At 44.5% G+C, this 19,610-nt stretch overlaps 2 protein-coding genes across 2 annotated transcripts in view; one reads left to right on the forward strand and one right to left on the reverse strand.

Moving 5' to 3' along the window:
- MSH3 (mutS homolog 3) overlaps positions 1 to 13,320 on the reverse strand; it is a 152,225-nt gene extending 138,905 nt beyond the window's left edge. The window contains exons 1-5 of the mRNA XM_018565205.1: positions 13,170 to 13,320; positions 11,349 to 11,451; positions 9,249 to 9,451; positions 6,342 to 6,545; positions 1,582 to 1,698 (exon numbers count right to left, since the gene is read on the reverse strand). Coding sequence (XP_018420707.1) covers positions 1,582 to 1,698; positions 6,342 to 6,545; positions 9,249 to 9,451; positions 11,349 to 11,451; positions 13,170 to 13,289 — 747 coding nt within the window. The 5' untranslated portion in view covers positions 13,290 to 13,320. The remainder of the gene's footprint in view (positions 1 to 1,581; positions 1,699 to 6,341; positions 6,546 to 9,248; positions 9,452 to 11,348; positions 11,452 to 13,169) is intronic.
- Positions 13,321 to 13,651: 331 nt separating this feature from the next.
- The window catches only part of DHFR (dihydrofolate reductase), a 35,472-nt gene continuing 29,513 nt past the window's right edge, over positions 13,652 to 19,610 (forward strand). The window contains exons 1-2 of the mRNA XM_018565210.1: positions 13,652 to 13,766; positions 17,661 to 17,710. Of these exons, the coding sequence (XP_018420712.1) occupies positions 13,675 to 13,766; positions 17,661 to 17,710 (142 nt within the window). The 5' untranslated portion in view covers positions 13,652 to 13,674. The remainder of the gene's footprint in view (positions 13,767 to 17,660; positions 17,711 to 19,610) is intronic.

Genomic DNA, 19,610 nt, shown 5'->3' on the forward strand with positions numbered 1-19,610 from the left:
ACCACGTACCAGGCCATCTTTCTCTTGCCTTGTTTGGAGAAGCAAAAGTGTTCTATTTCAATGAGACTGCTTATGTCTGATGGACGTACAGTGAAATAAACAAGGCTCAACCAGTGAGCAAATATAAATGACTTCATGTACATATACAGAAGAACATCTATGTTAGGAGCACATAGATACCATTAATAGGGGCAGATTAATAAAGCAGTGAACGTCACATTCACTAAACCTTCAAAACAACTGAATCTTCCTGATGCATTTGTTTTAAGCTACAGGACATTATTAACCCCTTCATGACTGAGCTTGTTTTTAGTTTGTTCGTAAATGACTGGCACACTTTTGAAATTTTTGCTGTGTGATTCTTCCACGTCAGTAATATACTTTCTTACAAAGTGCACCCACACATATTATATATTGTTTTTTAGAGGACAGATAGGGCTACATATTTATATCACATATGTGTGTCTAACGCCTCACTTAGGACAAATAAAATATAAAAAAAGAGGAAAAAAATTTAAAAAAAACACTTTTTTCCCAGTTCTGATTTGTAGTATTTTTTTACAAAACCAGCACAGCTAAAAAAAAAATCAATAAATACATTCATTTATTTGTCCCTTATTTTATTTTATTTTTTACACTTTTCACAATTTTTTTAAAACCTAAAATGTTTATTTTATTTATTTAATTATATCAAGCAGTCATTGTGAATTAATCTCACTATTACTGATTGATAAATTAATACATTTTTGGTTATTATCAGGCTGCTTCAAACTTCAGAACAGCCGTTAATAAGTTAGTGACACTGATCCTGCAGCAGTTCAGGATTCAGCTAGTTTTCTGATTGTTCCAACAACCATCAGAAAACTGAAACATTCTTCTTTCAGGAATAGATACATTATAGGAATAGACACATTATGTATCTATTCCTGAAAGTGAAAGAAAAAAAGAAAAAAAAGCCAGTATAGCTTGAGAGAGATATCTCTCGATCTATACGAGCTGTCCAAATGCTGGCAAAAGCCGGCATGTGTGCCCGCTCTGCTTTGACTCTCAGACACCCGATACTATGGTATCGGGTGTCTGAAAAAGGTTAACCCTTTCATTAATGGATGCCTCGAAACTGAGGGATACATTAATGAATGGTAACTGCTGATTCTCAGCGGTTACCAGCCTTCAAGTGCAGCAAATAACTTGTACGTGACAAGTCATTTGGTCCCTTTGTGGCGGGACGTACAGTGTATGTCTCCCGTTCACGAAGGGGTTAACCACCTGTTACTGTATGGTGAATGTCACATTCACTGCCCAACTTTAAAATGTCAGCAGGGCCACTTTCCCAGAAAGGGTTTCTGGGTCTCTAACACTGTACTACTGTTGTATTATTATGTGGTCAGTTTACATAAATTATTTTTATGGATAGAGTAGGGAAGAGTGAGACCATCTGTCAAATATTTACCACGGTCTTTAACCCCACGGTTGTTTTGGCTGGAATTGGGGAACTGCATAAGGAGACTAAAGACAGATACTAGGATAGAGAACGTACAAATAGTGAACTTTCACAGAAGACAAAAATAGACCTATACTTACTTTATATCCTTTTGCAACAAGTCGCCTAACATGGACAAATAGTCTGTGAGTGGGAATACTCGCAGTCATAAAATTGTGGTCAAGGTGACAGTATATGTTCAGCTCACGTGCTGCAATCTGCAAAGGGAATAAATGGCAAGAATCAGCATAAAAGCTAGCATATTTTAGAGTTAATGTACATGAGTGCTTTTTGAGAATTGTCCCTGATAGAGCTGTTAAGTCAGGAGTGGACAAACTAATATGGAATTCAGAAGCCAGTCTATCCAGTCCTGGTGACAGCAGGATTATTTGAGGAGCCAGCTTTTCTGAAAACCACAAAAGATAGGAGCCAGTTGACATTTTAAAGGGGCACTGGCTACCTGGCATTTGTCCAGCCCTTAGTTATGTACAAGCAAAAAGAGCAAGTATGGAGATGCCTGTAGCTGCACCCTAAGGGAAGATCACCCAGAGTAATTGATGTATGCAGATCAATTAGAGCAATCTGCACTGTACTATAATCAAATATGGCTGTTCAGCTGTCTCTGCTGCAGGTTTACAGCCCCATGTATCTGTATTCCTGGTTAACCAAGTGTGACAGTTTGCAAAGTTCTCAGACAAATTTGTAATACTGAAGATGTAACAGATTTTCACTCTATACATACGCATAATTAAGAAGTAATCAGGGTCAGGTTTTATTCTGTCACAGTGCTACTTTAAAGCAGCGGAGGATGGAATTTACGACTGGCTGTAACCTTGGAGTAAATCTGTCAGACAATCTGTCTCACTGCTTCTGTTTAGGATTGTTCTGCCATGCAACAGACTTGATAAATGTCCCCCATTGTACATCCACAACACTATGGGGGATTAATTAGCAACGCTATTAGATTCAAGCCAGGCTGCCTCACATAGCAAAGTCTATTTAATTTTTATAGCGCTGACAATTTACGCAGCGCATTACATAATGCACATTCACATCAGTTCCTGCCCTCAAGGAGCTTATAATCTAAGGTCCCTATCTCACATTCATACATACAAGGGCCAATTTAGACAGAAGCCAATTAACCTTCCAGCATGTCTTTGGAGTGTGGGAGGAGACCGGAGTACCCATCTATGTGAGTTTTCCTGTGTATTGGTGGCCACTGCCCCTGTAATCCTGGGCATCCAACTGCAGCAAATCAGCACAGGTCTGCAACAGACTTATGACTGTATAGAAGAATTTCACTCTACACAACTGTACAAATAAGAAGTGGTCAGGGTCAGGTCTCATTCCATTGCAGCGCTACTTAAGAGCAGCTGAGGAAGGAATATTACCTTGGCATAATGTGTCTCACTGTTCCTGGTTAGCAATGTCTTGCTGTGTAACAGAATTACTAAACGTGCCCCTATGTGTGTGAACACAGGTCTGGGTTGACTGAGTAAGTGTCCTCCAGCTGGCCATTGGAAGGATCATTCCCATACGGCAGGCCTCAAAATTTCCACTCGCCCCCTCGCAATTGGCGAGTGAAAATTGCGGGTGGGGGGAGTGGATCTTAGTGCCCCACTTAATATGACCCCAAGAGAGGGGCATACTGAGTGGGGCAACTCGGATTAATAACGTCCGGTGGATGTGGACTGGGAGGGGGGCCTCTTTAAGACTGCGGTGGCGGGGAGAAGAGAACAAGAAGCTCCACTGCCATCGTCTGTGCCCTATTCAATTGGGCTCCTCGGTGGCCACAGCAGTTTCCTCCGCCCACCTCAGCTGCCATTGGTGGGATGTTTCCTATTATATAAAATTGCTGACCTCTGTACTGCGCGTCACAATGCTGACCTCTGCACTGCGCATCACATTGCTGGCCTCTGCACTGCGCGTCGCACAGCTGGCCTCTGTATTCTGTATTGCACCACTGACTTCTGTACTGTGCATTGTTACTGATCTTTATACTCTGCGTCACACCGCTGACCTGGCGGAGTTAAGGCCGAGGCAGGGTAGGGGTTAGGTGGGGCAACTGGTGGCGAGTAACTTTTCAGGCCTGGCTAGTAGCTTAGGACTTGAAATTTTGAGCCCTGCCATACGATATCATCTCCGCTGCTTCTAAGATCAGCTGTACATCATTTGTGTGTTAACTGCAAAAGTTTGGTTGGTGTACGGTAGAACTGGGCCAATATAGCTTGGAGTTTGTTTTGTGTAAATCCAGAAAGTTATTTCTCCTCTGGGGAGGTTGATCTACAACAAAGGCATGGTAAAGTGGTGACCCAGTTATGGTTCTTAGCCTGCTGCCTCTCCAATCTCGGTCAACAGACTGCTCAACAGGTATTCCATTCATGAGTAAATTTTGGAGCACCTGGTAGAACTACTTAAATACTTTGAAGGTGATCTGAAAAATGTATTGTATAAAATACAGCCGGGTTTCAAAGGAAGGGCCTCCCACTTCTTCAGGGCTTATTGGTAAGGTGTGTGGTTAGATATGGACGAGAATCAATAAAATGCCGCTTTGAGGCTGAAAAAAACAGAGTTATCTAAGTGGAGATGAAATGTGGCCAAACATTGTATTGCTGATTTATTTACAGGTATGAGGTTGCTTTTTGATATACATGTGTTTTTATGCATTGTAAGCAAGTCCAAATTATCCTGCACTATATAGATCTGTCAGGAACACAAGTCGCAACCAGGTACACCAGCTGGCATGTACTGAATATGTAAACATTTCAGAGGATACCGCACCTGTGCACAATTCACCTTACAAAGCCTTTTGCACCAATGACTAAAGGTGCCCATACACCTTACAATTATCTGCAGATTTTCTGTGGTCAGATGGAAAAAGTGCAACAGATTGGCCCAGGTGGAGATTACTCCATCCACACAAGTGTAGATGGAGGAATCTGTTGCAGCTTTTCCATCTGACCACAGAAAATCTGCAGATAATTGTAAGGTGTATGGCCAGCTTTAGAATAATGAATAACAATGCTGAATAGGCATATTGATCACATTTGATTAGGAAACTGTTAGGTGATCTGAAATGACAGTGTTTTCACAGGAAGGCGGGCAGAGGATAATGACATGCCACCCAGCTTCCTGATTGCCCAGGAAGCCGGCTCCATGTTGTTTGGCTGGCTCGATTGTGATTGGCCGAGAAACCGGCTTCCCAGCCAATCAGCATGGAGCCAGCTTCCCACCCAAACAGGAACCCGGGAGGCGGGTCATTACTCGCCACCTAGCTTCCTGATTGCCCAGGAAGCCGGCTCCATGTTGTTTGGCTGGCTCGATTGTGATTGGCCGAGAAACCGGCTTCCCAGCCAATCAGCATGGAGCCAGCTTCCCACCCAAACAGGAACCCGGGAGGCGGGTCATTACTCGCCACCTAGCTTCCTGATTGCCCAGGAAGCCGGCTCCATGTTCCCCTATGCCATTGCCCGTCAGAGGAAATGTTCCTCTAAATGGAAGTTCTGGTATAAGTGAAGTTATCGGTGCATATGGGCAAATTCGAGTACTCGCCCAAATACTCTGTGTGACGGACCTAGGCCTGCAGATTCATTTCCCCGGAGAACTTTGTGTGCTGCGGGTATTTTACAGTTTACTATGTTATCTGGGGAGAGCCGGTCACCATGTGACTTGATGGGAACCATTGTTCTAAAGGCAGCAGGTTGGCTGGAGGGGCCATTGTTACAGTGATGAGATTAAGCTCCTCTCTAAGTAAGACAATACAATGCGGCACCCGGCTGTCTGGGGGAGGAAACTCTTCCATGTAACAATGAATGCTTATCTATTCCTGTCAGATATAAATTCTGTGTGCTCTGCCTCAATAAAGCTGTTCTTGTTTCACTCCAAAGTCAGTCTTGTCTGATTCTTGGAGTAAGCCTTCCATGCCATAGTCACCGCTTCTAGTTCCAGCACTCAGGGAATAGGCTGAAGACAGAGATATCCAGTCGGGGTATCAGGGAGTCCGTCACACTCTGTATCGGCACCGATACTAGTATCAGTGCATCCCTAGTAAATGTGTCACAGACATATGCAAAAAACTGTCACAGTCAGTCACTACAATCCAGGAGTAAAGACACAAGGGTTGCAAATACATAAAAACATTCTTTGATAATTGAGAGGCAGCCTGATTTTCAATATATGAACTGTATTCTGTCTATAAAACTCACACTAAGGGGTTTGTTAATAAAATGCTCACAGGGCAAATGTCTTTGCACACAAGAGTTACAGCACATTATGGCCACTAGATGGAACCAAAGAGCATAAGAATTACCTGCTATGTGAGGATGCCTATACACTCCTATAGATACAGCCTTAAAGCTATGCTGTTTATCTGCAGTGAGAGATCTAAGACACTGCTGCCCCTGTCATGGGAGAAATGTAATTACTGTTCAATGTTCATCTTTCTGGAAGCTCAGACCTGAGGAAGCAAAGCTCTGCTTCTTCCAAGATGGCCACCTCCAACAAGGCATGGAAAGTCAGTAATGAGGGAAAGAGCAGCTGTGGGGTATTCCGTTTCTCTTTCAATCTGAAAATGTACCCATCATTCAGCCAATACCCAATACTGGACACCTCAGAGGTTTTATAGGCAGCAAGAAGCAAAATAATATGTACAAGTGACTTATTTTTCTAGTGTGCAACATTATAGACTATGAGGTAGCTTAACACTGGGATAAGGTTCCATATTTTCAAAAAGGTGACGGCTATTTTCGGCTAAGTAATATTAGGAAATACAGTCACATGGCTGAAAATAATAATTCCTATCCTTTGTGATTTGAGCCCAAAGGGCCAGAAAGGTAAAGCTGCACTTGGTTCAGTCACTGACCTTTGCATCCTCGCCAAAAAACCTGTATTTGTATCCACATTCTACACACAGGATTGCATCTGGGTACTGCTTTTTAATGGCCATGTACTGCTCCTCCAGAGGTGTGTACACAGATTTGGTTCTGCGGCTGGGAGTTTTCGTTTCAGAAGAATGAGCTTCATGCAGTTTGAGAGAAGGAAACGTATTTGACTTCTGTTTTTCTGTCTGGACAGAATAAAAACCAACAGCATTATAAATATAGAACACCGACATTCTTTAGCATTCAGAATTAGGGACACCTTAGATGGCTGGCGTTAGTGAGAATTACAAGTAACAACTAAATTAGCGTGTCACAGTATGTAGGGGTTTATTTATACACAATTCACAGGGCCCTTCACCCTTCAAATATCTGTGAATGTTTGTTTGTGCTAGTAACGGCAAAAATCTATTTTTCAGGTAGAACGTATTCTGGTGTAATAATACATTATGGCCACTCGATGGAGCTGAGGATACACGTTTTGCAAATTATTTACAGACCCCATATAAATGTCTAAAAATCCAAACATCCCCAATAGCTTTCACAATGGGCTGCCCAACCCATGTCAGAACGTTTTCATAGCTTTGGAGAGAGTGGGGAATGGATTTAGCTTGTTTTTTTAATGGGACATACGGAAAGCGAAAGAACTTCCATCAGTGTACTATCACCACTGGTGTCTACCTGTGTCAGTTACAATTGCTTCATCGTTTCTGGTCATGGTGTCACAGGGGAAGAAGAAGAAGTGAGGTAAAATCTTCCCTCAACAGAACTATCACTTATCAGGACTTGTGCACATCAGCCTGCACATGTGGTGCTCTGTATAACTCAGGAGCACTGGTCTGTATTAGAGGCATGCTAAACCAGCGAGATCTTGCTCTGTCACTAGCCCCAAGCCAACCAAAGAGGAAGCAACTTTGCTGGAACAGATGAGCACTCTTCTTAGTGATTCTATTGCTGGCTAGTTTCAGAGATAAGATGGCTAGTGCCCAGCTTGCCCGGTGCTTTTCAGCCCATGGTTATGACCTTTTCTCCTCTTTACTCCAAAAATCAGTCCTGCACACTGCAAATATACATGCCGTTTGCAGCACAGACACTATTCCATCCGCTAGATGAGCATAGACAAAAAAAAAAATTGGAGAAAAAGGATGAAACTGTGGTCTACGAAACAGTGTCAGAGTGAGTATAGCTGGCGAAACACTGCTTGAAATTCGTGCAGTGTGTGGCACTGTTGGCACAACTTTGTCTGCCAGGAGTTGACTACTCTCAAACATTACAATCGATTTAAATCAACTTTTGTTGAAGGAGCCAGGCTAAACATTTTTGGCCTAACAGTGACTGTGGCCAGTAAACTGTAGTCACTGTTCGGGTATTCTGAGAGCGGCACACCCCCGCCGCTGTCAGAATAAAATAGCCCAGTAAGGTTATTCCCCCATCCACGCTGTTGTGGGTTAAACTAGAAAAAACTGTAAGTGTATGGCCAGCTTAAAGGAGAACTATGCAGTGGCGTAACCAGAGTTATGGGCGCCCGGGGCAGAACATTTTTTTCACTGACGGTCCTTGTCCTTCGGGGGACATGGGATATGGATCTGGTGTTATCTATGCTTCCCAATCGCTGTTTAATGTAGTTCGCATATTCATCTGATACTATGACCCAGAATTGTACTCTTCTCTCTTACCAAGTGTTTGTATGGCTCTAATAGACTGTAGGTGCAGTAATGTTTATGCTGTAATGCTCTGCCACTGATCTGTATTCAAATGTCTGTTTGACTATATGTTAATAAACGCATCATTTAAAAAAAATAATAATATGTTAATTGTGATCAAGAGGGGCTCGGTGGGAAGAAAAGTTAAAAGTGCACTTAAATGGCTTTAACCCTTTCGCTGCCACCGACATAAGGCTTATGGCGGAACACAACTGCTTGCAGCTGGCCATGTCAGTAAACCTTACGTCGGTGGCTTTCACCCTTCTGCAATAAGCACTTAAAACATTGCTTCAATCTCCTGTAAATTTATAGCGGTCATCAGCGGCTGGAAAAAAATTCCAGGCGCCCCCACCGCCAGCATCCGAGAGCTTCTCCTGCCCCCCGTTTCTCCTCCGATCCCCACTGCTCTCCCCACCTGTATAGGCTGAGGTAGCGGGGATCAGAGGAGAAAAAGGCCACTGAGGCCAGCAGGGGATGGAGGGCGGGGGAGGAAGCACTACCTGCTGTCAAGATGGCCGAGCGTGAGGAGAGAGGAGCCGCAGCTGTCATCAGGATAGCCGAGCGGGGAGGAGAGCGCACCCGCTGTCATCCTGTCAGTTTCAGGATGACAGCAGCTCTGTGCGTGGCCGAGGGGAGGATCGGTAAATGTGTGTGATATTTACTGATCCTTCCTGTGCAGAACAAACAGTGGAGTGATCACTGATCGCTCCAAAGCTTATAAACAACTGAAGACACATAGTACTATGGGTCCCCAGTTATGAACAGGCAGTGCTTTACATCACTTCCTGGTTATTCATGAGTTTCTGAATGGGTAGAAGCATCTCACTGAGAAGGCTTCTACCCACTCATAACTGTTGATAGTAAATCTCCAGTTTGTGAATGAATGGGAAGCCTCTGCACTGAGAGCTTTCCATTCACTCAGAACAGAGGGTGCAGAAAAAGAGATAGATGACTGTGTCCTCTTATTTCAAAAGGGAAATGTCAGGGGTCTCAAAAGGGTTAATCCTCATTGGTATGTAACAAGTATGCAGCAAGCTAGAACGCTGCATGAGCATACTTTTATCTGGGTCTGTGATTTAATGTATTGAAGAAAGTGGGACAGCCAAGCAGCTACCATTTTTTACAGGAGGGCAGCCATAGCAATCTACATATCTCTCTACACAAATTTTCCTGTATCTAATGACTTACCCCCATCTTGGAAAGCAGGCCTCCATCAAGAATGCTGCTCTCAGGCTTTACCGGTCCATCTTTAAAACCAACAAAAGGAGTCAGGAGCTCAGGGACTTTCAAATGAGGATGCTCGGTGTTCTGTGTTCCAGATTCACTGCAAAACTGCTGTAACTTATGTAAGGTTTCACCTGACATCGCTGATTTTCCACATTTCTTTTTTTCTAGAAATCAAGTTAAATAAAATCCCAATGAATCTCCTGAACAGTGCAAACAACAAATCCAGCTGTAAAATAGTTCCAGCTAAACCTTTAGAAACCAGAATTTTTTTAAATGTATTTTTCTTTTTAAATCTGCTTTAATAGTGTATTGAGGCTTGTCCCGCCCCTTCTGCCTCCTGCATGTTCCTATTGGTTAGTAAGGCTAGCTATCACATTAGTAGCCCATCCGTGCTGCAGGATACTGCATGCAAAAGGTATGGACAATGGTGCCTTCATTTTAGTGTGTACACACAGATAACTTTCTTTTGTTCAGTCTTGCTGGATGCATCCTAGCGATCAAAGACAATAGGTGACAGGAGCAGCCTATGTCCCAGCAATCAAAGACACTAGGTGACAGGAGCAGCCTGCATCCTAGCAATCAAAGACACTAGGTGACAGGAGCTGACTGCATCCTAGCAATCAAAGACACTAGGTGACAGGAGCTGCCTGCATCCTAGAAATCAAAGACACTAGGTGACAGGAGCTGCCTGAATCCTAGCAATCAAAGACACTAGGTGAAAGGAGCAGCCTGTGTCCCAGCAATCAAAGACACTAGGTGACAGGAGCAGCCTGTGTCCCAGCAAATAAAGACACTAGGTGACAGGAGCTGCCTGTGTCCCAGCAATCAAAGACACTAGGTGACATGAGCTGACTGTGTCCCAGCAAATAAAGACACTAGGTGACAGGAGCTGACTGTGTCCCAGCAATCAAAGACACTAGGTGACAGGAGCTGACTGTGTACCAGCAATCAAAGACACTAGGTGACAGGAGCTGCCTGTGTCCCAGCAATCAGACACTACAGGTGAAACACGAATAATTAGAATATCGTGCAAAGTTCATTTATTTCACTAATGCAACTTAAAAGGTGAAACTAATATATGAGATAGACTCATTACATGCAAAGCAAGATAGTTCAAGCCGTGATTTGTCATAATTGTGATGATTATGGCTTACAGCTCATGAAAACCCCAAGAACCCCAAATCCACAACCTCAAAAAAGTAGATTATTACATGCAATCAATAAAACAAGGATTGTACATAGAACAATATCGGACCTCTGAAAAGTACAAGCATGCATATGTACTCAGTACTTGGTTTGGGCCCCTTTTGCAGCACTTACTGCAATTACTTTTGCACGATATTCTAATTATTCGAGTTTCACCTGTAGGTGACAGGAGCTGCCTTCATCCTAGCAATCAAAGACACTAGGTGACAGGAGCTGCCTGCCTAGGTGACTCCACGCCCCCCGCTTTCAGTGCTCCGTCCACACCCTCTGCTCTCGGTGCTCCACGCCCCCCGCTCGCGGCGGTCATTTAAGAAAAGAAGACCAGCCCTGCTACTTGTCCGTAGCGGGGCTAAAACAGTGAAAAAAACACTTGCCCGGTGCCCAGAACTACATGTCCCGGGCGTCGGGCAATATGAATTCCATACCCGATACAAATGTCATCTTCGTCTGTAAAGCTGGTACTTGGCACTGCCTTTTTATCATCTCACAACTGGTCTATGAACCCGCCCAACATCTAACTGGGTGGTGCTCCCCTGCTGCAACTGGACAGAAAGTGGTTCTAGTGTGGTGTCCTGATGTACTCTGAGATGGTACAACTGAACATCTGAGGCGGATCATAAATGGGATAATTATCTCAGTAGAAGGTGTAAAGTGAGCTGTCTTGGCCAATAATTACTTAGAAAGGCCTGGCAAACGGTCACTCAGGAAGCCAATGTTGTATTGTTGGTGGAAGGAGAGAGAAATAACATGCTCCCCCATCCCTCGAAACACCAAATATTCCACTCGGCATGAGGGGTAAATGGAATCCCTGAATCAGTAAGTACAGGCTCACATTAAATTATATATTTTGCTTACCTGAAGGCTCTGAAATACAGACCCCATTCCCTTCACCTTCATGATGGCTTTTCCTTCTTTTCTTGCTCGGCTCCTCATCGTCTGCTGTGACGATTCTAGAAAACTAAAAGGGTAAAAAACCGTAAGCACATGTATTGCCCCATGGACCTGGGCTGCTGAATGCCCTTTTTCCGGTGTTGGTGGAGTATTCCTGAAGCTATAGGGTGGATCTTGGCTATTCCAGCAAACGTGAGACTGCATACTCAGGATATGTAAATCCCCCGGGGCCCTGGGTGCGGGCCCTCATGTGTGCTATCTAGGGGCTGCACTCCCTATCTTGCTCTATTTTTGTTCCATTACTTGCTATGCCCACATCTCTCTTTCCCTTTTGCTTGTCTCTTCTCTCTCCCTCTTCCACTCATTCTGATGTTATGCCAGAAAAAAAAATTCCAACCAAGTGAGACCCTATTTATGGTAATCATCTTTTCATTGTTCTGACAAATGTACACCTAGGAACAGTAGCAGCAACTTCAGTCATCAGTAAGCACTCCCTCCCTCGTACCTGCTAGCCATACACTAATAAGGCGAACACTAATAGAATCTAACAGCTACTTCCGTCCAAGCGAAACAGCATGGATGAAGGAATCACCTGCTGTGGCTATAGTATTCTGACAGACAGTGTACACCGCTGCCAAAATACACAAACAGTGACTGCAGCTGTTTGGCTACAGTCATTGTTTGGCCAAGATTTTCCTTGTCCATGGAGGCTCCAGGGGCTGGTCTAAGAACAAGCTGGCTCGGAGGACTTTGTTTTTTTATTTTAGTCCCTAGACGAAAACAAGCAGCTGGTCCTTGAAGTGCGGGTGTAGCCAAACTGTAAGGGTTATAACAATTTTGCCTGGAGTTCTGCTTTAAAAAAACAACCTGTAGTGATGAAATGGAAATTTCCCCCATTTATTTATTTATTGCATAGGCACCAGTAAAACATTGCAGCTGTGATCAGTAGGGGAAGGGGGAGTGCTGAAGATCTGACATACCCTTGATAAACCATTAAGGTGGCCATGCATGTCTGCAAATGGGCAGTGTGCGCGTGCGCACACTGGCTCGTTCGGCAGTTGTCGAACAAGCAGGCCACTAACTCGCCGAGAATCATACGATTCACGGCGGGTTTTCAAGCCTGCTGGTTCGACGGAAGACGTGCGACCGTACAGTAGAAACGGTTGCACGCCTTCCATACACTTTGCGATTATTGTACGATCGCGTGATTTCCCGCGATTCTCGTACTGTAATCGTGCAGTGTATGGGCACCTTTATAATGGAAAAACCTTAATACAGACGACTCTATCAGGTGATACTACCTAGAACTTGCAGAGACTGCAGGAAATCCTACAGGAGATGGTTACCCCGCTCGTTGCAGCTGGGTGGCTGGGCCCTACAGCTCTATAATGCTGACTACAAAACTATACGCAATACACTTCTGTATCATACAATCTCCTATAAGATCACCACACACGTTACAATCTGATTGTACAATCTTCTTTAGATCTAACAGGGGCAGGCCCTTGCACTGCATAGTTGATGGCAGATGTAAGTTTACAATCAGATTGTATAGTGTATGGTCAGATGAAAGGAGATTGTATAATCAGATTACGTAAATCTGGTGAACATTGGGGGACAGACTGACTATAGGGGGTAGTTCTTTGTAACCTGGAACTCGGCTACATTCGCTCATTATGTTTTGATCAGATCCTCAGCACACAAGACTTCACACTCAGCAAACTCTGTGCTGACAGATGGGACTGATCCCTCCCTCTTGGTGTCACGGTCCTCCCCCCTCCTGACCTGTGCAGGTTGGACTGTCGGTGATCGCGGGGCCCCACCAGCCTGAGGTTTGAAGAAATGACTGATGACGGGCTGTGACAGGCTTGAAGCCGTGGACCGGCCTGCTTTCTGTCGCCGCATCCTGCAGCTTACAAGATCATACGGCACACGGGCGCCATGCTGGAGAGCCCTAGCCACGCCCCACCACTTAGCAGCTATTGGCTGGCAGTCAGTCGACTAGAGACGCCGACAGCTGTGGGCGGGGCGGGCCATGGCGGGAGAAGTGAACAGTCTCGGAAACACGTGGTGTGTCAGATTTACTGATTGTCTATGAACTTGGCTGTCCAATGGGCGCTGCATAGCCAGGCCTTCTCCACTACGGAGAATAGACATATACATAATAGACATGTCTCCGCCTCCTCCTCCCAGTGTCCCGCCCAGCAGCTTCCGCCTGTCGGTGATTGGTCATACACCGGCTGTAGAATATACGTTCTGTGCTGTGATCGCAGTGTGTGACTGTGCAGAGATGAGGAATCTGCTAATCAACTCTGTAGTGGCGGTGTGTCCTCCGGGTCAGGGCATCGGGAAGGCCGGGACACTGCCATGGCCCATATTAAGGTATTGTGTGTGCAGGAGGGGAGTACAGGCAGATCGGCAACTACGGGAGCTGCCATGAGCTAATGCAGTACTTTTGTCAGCGCAGTGGGATGTGATGGGTACTGTCTGGCATCACGCTGTGCCGACAAAACTCAATGAAATGTCACTTGTGACAATTTAATAAAGTTTTTTGCCAAAAAAAGGGTAAACAGGGATGCACCAAAATGACATTTTTAGACTCAAACGAAATTAAATATCTAAAATAGAGAGAGCTTAAGGACACAAAGCCCTCAATCTCTTTTTCTGCAGCCCCTGTTATGAATGAACAGGAAGCTCACAGTACAGAGGCTCCCTGTTCATTCACAATCTGGAGAGAGTAAATATTTACTATCAACCCAGTCATGAATAGACAGCAAGTCTGTGTACTGAACTGCTTCCTGTGCATTCATAATGTGAGCAGATAGTAACTATTTACCTTCTGTTCACTTTATGAATGAACAGGAAGTGCTTTACATCTCTTCCTGTTCATTTCTGAATGGGGCCATAGTAAATATTTTACTATGGCCCCATTCAGAAATGAACAGGAATTGATGTAGAGCACTTGATGTTCATTTGTAAAGGGGGACATAGTAAACGTACTATGTCCCCAGTTATTTACAAACCGTGATCAGTAATGATAGCTGAGTGTTTGTACTCCCTTCTCCAACCTGACTGCTCTGCCTGTCACAGGAGGCCGAGCTCTCCTCCCACACTGCCTTGCTTGTCCTCCTGACAGCTTTTCTCCTTCTCGTGAGCAGACCGCCTCTGCTAACCCAGGCGGCGGGAGAGCAGCAGGGATTGGTTTGAGCACAGACTGAAGCTTGCACCCGGCTCCCAGCGGAAAGGAGGGAAGCTAGGGATGCCTCTCGTTTTTGTCCATAGTACCAGTTTTGGTGCCTGGAATTTCGGTGCATCTCTAGTAAACAGTGTGATGTGCTGGGACCAGCTGATCAGCACTGTGCTGGGCACCGCACACCAGTAGCTGTGCATTTTAGTGCAGCTGCGGTGTGAATTGGCCCTGAACGTCTTCCATAGTTGAGAGGTTTTCAGTCCTATGTTCCGGAGGGGTGTGCAAAATTACCAGGTTTTTTTTCTTCCCTTTAGAAGCTGAACATTGCACTGTGTTAAAATTCATACATGATTCTGCTGCGTACATCTCCACAGCGTGGTGGTGTGAAGAAGGCGCCATTATTTTATGTGCCCTTGCCTTGACCTTTTGTTGATCTGGTGTAGAAAAAAAAAAGGTCACTGCACGTGGTGTGAACAAGCCAAATTCAAAAGTTTCTGCAATGCTGTACTCATACAGCCAGGCAACTAGCATTGCCAGCAATGGCGGCCTCTCTGTGTAGGATTCTATTATTGTGTATGTATTGGCAATGACACGAGCGCTTGTGCATCCAATTTGCTAAGCATGTTGTGATTGTCTTTCAGCGCTCTCTGACGTATTTTATTCCGTTTCTATACCATACAGAGACTGATCTATACTCTTCCTGTTACATCAGTGGTACGCGGGGTCTGTCAGTAACAGACCGGGTAATACACACCCCTCTCTTCCTCTGTCTGTAAAGGGGTGTGGCTGTTACTCAGCTCTGCCAGCGCAGAGCACTGATTTGGGAGCAGAGAAGATATTTAAGACCTGTTTTTATTGTAGTATTTAACTCTCAAACTTGTTTTCAATAATGAATCCAGATCAAACAAATACATATTGCCCAGCAATGTATTTCTTCACATTGTTACCCAAGTGCTTACAGTCATCATGTTCCCGAACAACTGGCTCCAGCTTCCTCAGCTTGGCTTCCCTGAACTTCTTGCACAGTCTCCAGCAGTCATCCTTCTACTACCATTTTGAAGGGGATGGGAGTGGCTTGCCTTGCTGTGTTTGTGGAGACGCACACCGCTTACTAGCACACACAAGGGTGGCTCCATAGGACCCTGCAACACCACCCTAAAACGGGATATCAGGGCTCAGGGGATCAGCTGATTCTGCAGAACAGTAAAACTTCAAGGAGCAGCACCCATTGTAAGTGATTTCATCAGCATTTGAAATAGCTTAGAAACCTTTTGATTTTAATATCACTAAGTAAAAGTCACAAATCCTTAATGTGGGGGTACAGCACTTTAAGGAGGTGAAAACGTATGGGACTTAAATTGGTCTGTAATGAGAATCGCTGTCACACGGAACATAACATCTCTGCGTAGACTGAGGGTGAAGCTTAGTTATATTCTACTGAGAATGTTCTGCAGCATTTGTTTAAAGCGGCTCAAAATGTACCTACACCCCCTCACCATTTTGGATTGCAGTTTAAAGAAGGGTCTACGTCAGCAAGTCTCCCAGAGGACAGTGGGAGGTCTGTCACTGCTTCTGCCACCTTGAGCTGGCTGTTGGTGCCATTTCTGTCACCTGGATAATATCTGCAGGTCATGATTGTAGATGGCCCACCCTAGCCTCCAGTACAAAGACTCTTCCATTCTCTTGGATACTGAACCTAACGCAGGTGATAGCAGCTATGGCCTGTATGTAACCCTCCTGATCCCATGCAGCTTGCCTGAAAGCTATTGCATGACAAGACTATGGGGCTAGTCTATCAATGTTCCGCAATAAATCTGCTTGAACCGCCCCTAGGTGGAGCTGAGAAGCATCGGAATTTCCTATGCTCCCCTGTTCAATCTAATGGCAGGAATGCCTTGCGAACAGCATTCCATTGATACATCGGCCCCTATATCTGTAGATATGAAAGCAATACTGTTTACCTCCCCCCAGAATGTGTATATATAAATGGTACTTTACCTTAACTAAAAATGGTAACATAACCTGTTTGGTCTAATCTTTGCAATCGGTGATGTTGCGCAATTTATAAAATGAGTGCAGCCGTTTTCTGAAGGCTTGGAACGAGGCATTTTATTTTTTTTATCTTACCTGCTGAAGATCAAAGTGCAAAGTACTTCAATGTGTTTATTTTGTAGCTGCTGGAAAAGAAGTTTGATGCAGCTCGTGCTCCTCGAGCAACTTTGTGTATTATGGGCACAAAGGTGCACATGATAACCATCTTGCAGCAGACGGATTGACCACTTCTGACACTACGTGTTTCAGCTTTATAGAGGTTTTCCCCTTCATTGTTAAACTGATATTAAACCTTTTGTGTCCTTGTGTGTGTGCGGCCCTGACTGGGACATGCACCTAGCTGTGCGCATCCATGGACACACAAAGCGCCCGCCACACCACGTCTCTGCTTCTTCCACCACTCTCCTCCCAACAGTTTGACTGATGGCAACAGGAGCCTATCACTCCACTGCCTTCAGTACCCTCCTCCATAACCTGGAAGTCCAGGATATGGTGCAGATTTTCCTGGACCGGATGGCAGTGACAAGGGATCATAGGTGTTTGGGGACAAAGCCATGTATTACACAGGACTGATATGGATGTCATTTGTGAGCAATGATCCGAGTAATAGAGACCTGACACCCCTTCACCTAGGAGACAATGCAACACATCCTGCTTTTATTTCAGTTACTGAGCTATGTGGTCTATAATATTCTGAACGGTGGCTAATCTGATCAGTTAACCACTCTTTTCAATGTTGTTCATTTACATCATTAGATGTAGCAGACCCTGCAACTGCAACAGAACCAGCAGCAAAGAGGACCCAGTGCTGGAAGTTGGGCTGTATAGTGGATTATGGAAATGGCAGCTGGAAAATTATTTTTGTGGTGCCATTTCTACTTCTAGTATATGGAATTGTAGGGGCCCTATGTTGGTATTGCAGTGGAGCCCAATTACATATTATATTTTATATCTAGCTTTTCAGAATTTGATTGCTTGATCTTTTCATTGTTTTTTTTTTTTTTAATCTTACAAATGTTTTTCATTTATTTCAGAAATGAATTTAAGCATTTCCAGCGGCTGACTATGACACCAACAACTGAAGGTACTTTTTTTCCTTTTTGTAAAATAATGTGTCCAAATAGTGCAAGAAAAATGTATTTTTGATTCCTATGCTCTTATTAAAAAAAAAAAAAAGTGTTTTTATTTTTACTCTTATTTACACAGATGTGCACTGCCTAAAGCATACAGTACATGTGCGTGAATAAACCTGTACCCGTGTGGGACACCTGGTTTGTGTAGCTGCCCTTTCAACTCTGTGACAGGACACGGCCGATACAGATGCACGCAAACCGCCTGTGTCTCGGGGGCGAGTAGCCATACCTGTACGGATGTGCATGTTCAGGTCGGCATGTAGCCATGTCTTATTGAGTTGAACACGCGGCTCCATGGACCAGCCGCCCCTCCAAGGTGCAGGTTTCTACATGGACTTGCACGCTGTACAGTTGTGCACGTCCATGTGAATGAGGCCTTAAAGTACACTTGTCATGGCAGAAATGTGAAGGCTGCCATTGCTGACTAATTAACAATGCTAATTGTTTATGGCTTTAGTAATAATCTAGAAGAAGTATACATCAAGTGAAGTCTGAACTCCTAATCTATATACTTGGTACAGGTCTCTGACTCCAAGTATTGAATCCAGAGATAGCCACGCAACCTTTTTGAAAGGAGGTCTGTATGGGTTTCCTCCATAATTCTCTTTGTACATTTTCCTATATTTGCCTTAAGTTCAATAAAAGGAGAATTGCAACTGTATGCATGTTTTCAAAATAACTTTGGGGTCTATTTATAAACTCTTCACAGGGCTGTTTGCTCTGTGAATATGTCTGAATGTCTGTCCTGGGCAAATATGCCAAACGAAGGTTCTTTAGTTGTTTCTGGACAGTGGAATGTATTTTGGAATTTTTTTTCTTCATGTAATGCCACATTGTGGCCACTAGATGGCTCAGATGAACAATGAAAAAATAGATACTTATTTCCTGTGCTCCTCCCTTTTAGCTCCCTCTAGTGACCGTAATGCAATATTGCATGAAAACATTTGAAAATGAATTACACTTGTAAAGGGGGGGGGACTAAAGAATATTTGACTTGGCATATTCGCACAGAGTGAACATTCACAGAGATTCGCAGGGACGTTCACTCTGTTTATAAATTGACCCCTTTGCATATAATCCCATGTGTTTGTGTGGTCATGTTGAATGGCACCCTAACTCGCCTCCTATGCCAATGAGCAGTATTGTGTGTTTAGGCTTTAGGAATTCACATGAGTGGCAGCCTCCACCACCCTCTGGAAAGCAGTGGTGGCGAAGAAGCAGCTACAAGGCGTTCAGGAGGCAAAAAAAAAAGAGGCAATACTGGTGCCTCCGAAGTGCAGTTGTTTATCTGTGGTTCTTTAGTGCTTTTAATCCCAGTGGGGCTTTTCTCTTGCAATACTGCGCTACAGCCATGGTGCGGTCCCATTCATTGCAATGGTTTTGTTTGTAAAGCGGCTCTGCCTACCAAATGTGACATGCTGTATATTTCTTCTGCTCCGACGCAAAGCATTGTGCCCATGTCAATGTATACAGTGCTGTTCAGCCACCGTGCTGACATTACCGTACTGTGATCCAGCACCTGGTTTTACTGCCACCCTGCTACCTCTGTGAACAAGACTTTAGCACAACACTTGGTTGTGAACCAGCCCTAAAGGTGCCCATACACCTTACGACCATTGCAAGACTTTTGTCTTGCGATGGTCTTAAGCTTATTAAAAGCTCGTACGATCTGCCCATCTTGGGCAGGCAGATCGTACTTGCGATCATCAAAAGCCCGCCCCGCTAAGGGGCGGGCTTCTGATGACCCCAATGCTGAAGGGCAGTGTGCGCGTGCGAACACCGGCCCGTTTCGCAGTTGTCGAACGAACAGGCTAGAAACCCGCCGACAATCTCGGCGGGGTTTTCAACCCG

Source organism: Nanorana parkeri, unplaced genomic scaffold (genome assembly GCF_000935625.1).
Source record: "Nanorana parkeri isolate BGI_ZX_2015 unplaced genomic scaffold, ASM93562v1 scaffold822, whole genome shotgun sequence".
NCBI lineage: Eukaryota > Metazoa > Chordata > Amphibia > Anura > Dicroglossidae > Nanorana > Nanorana parkeri.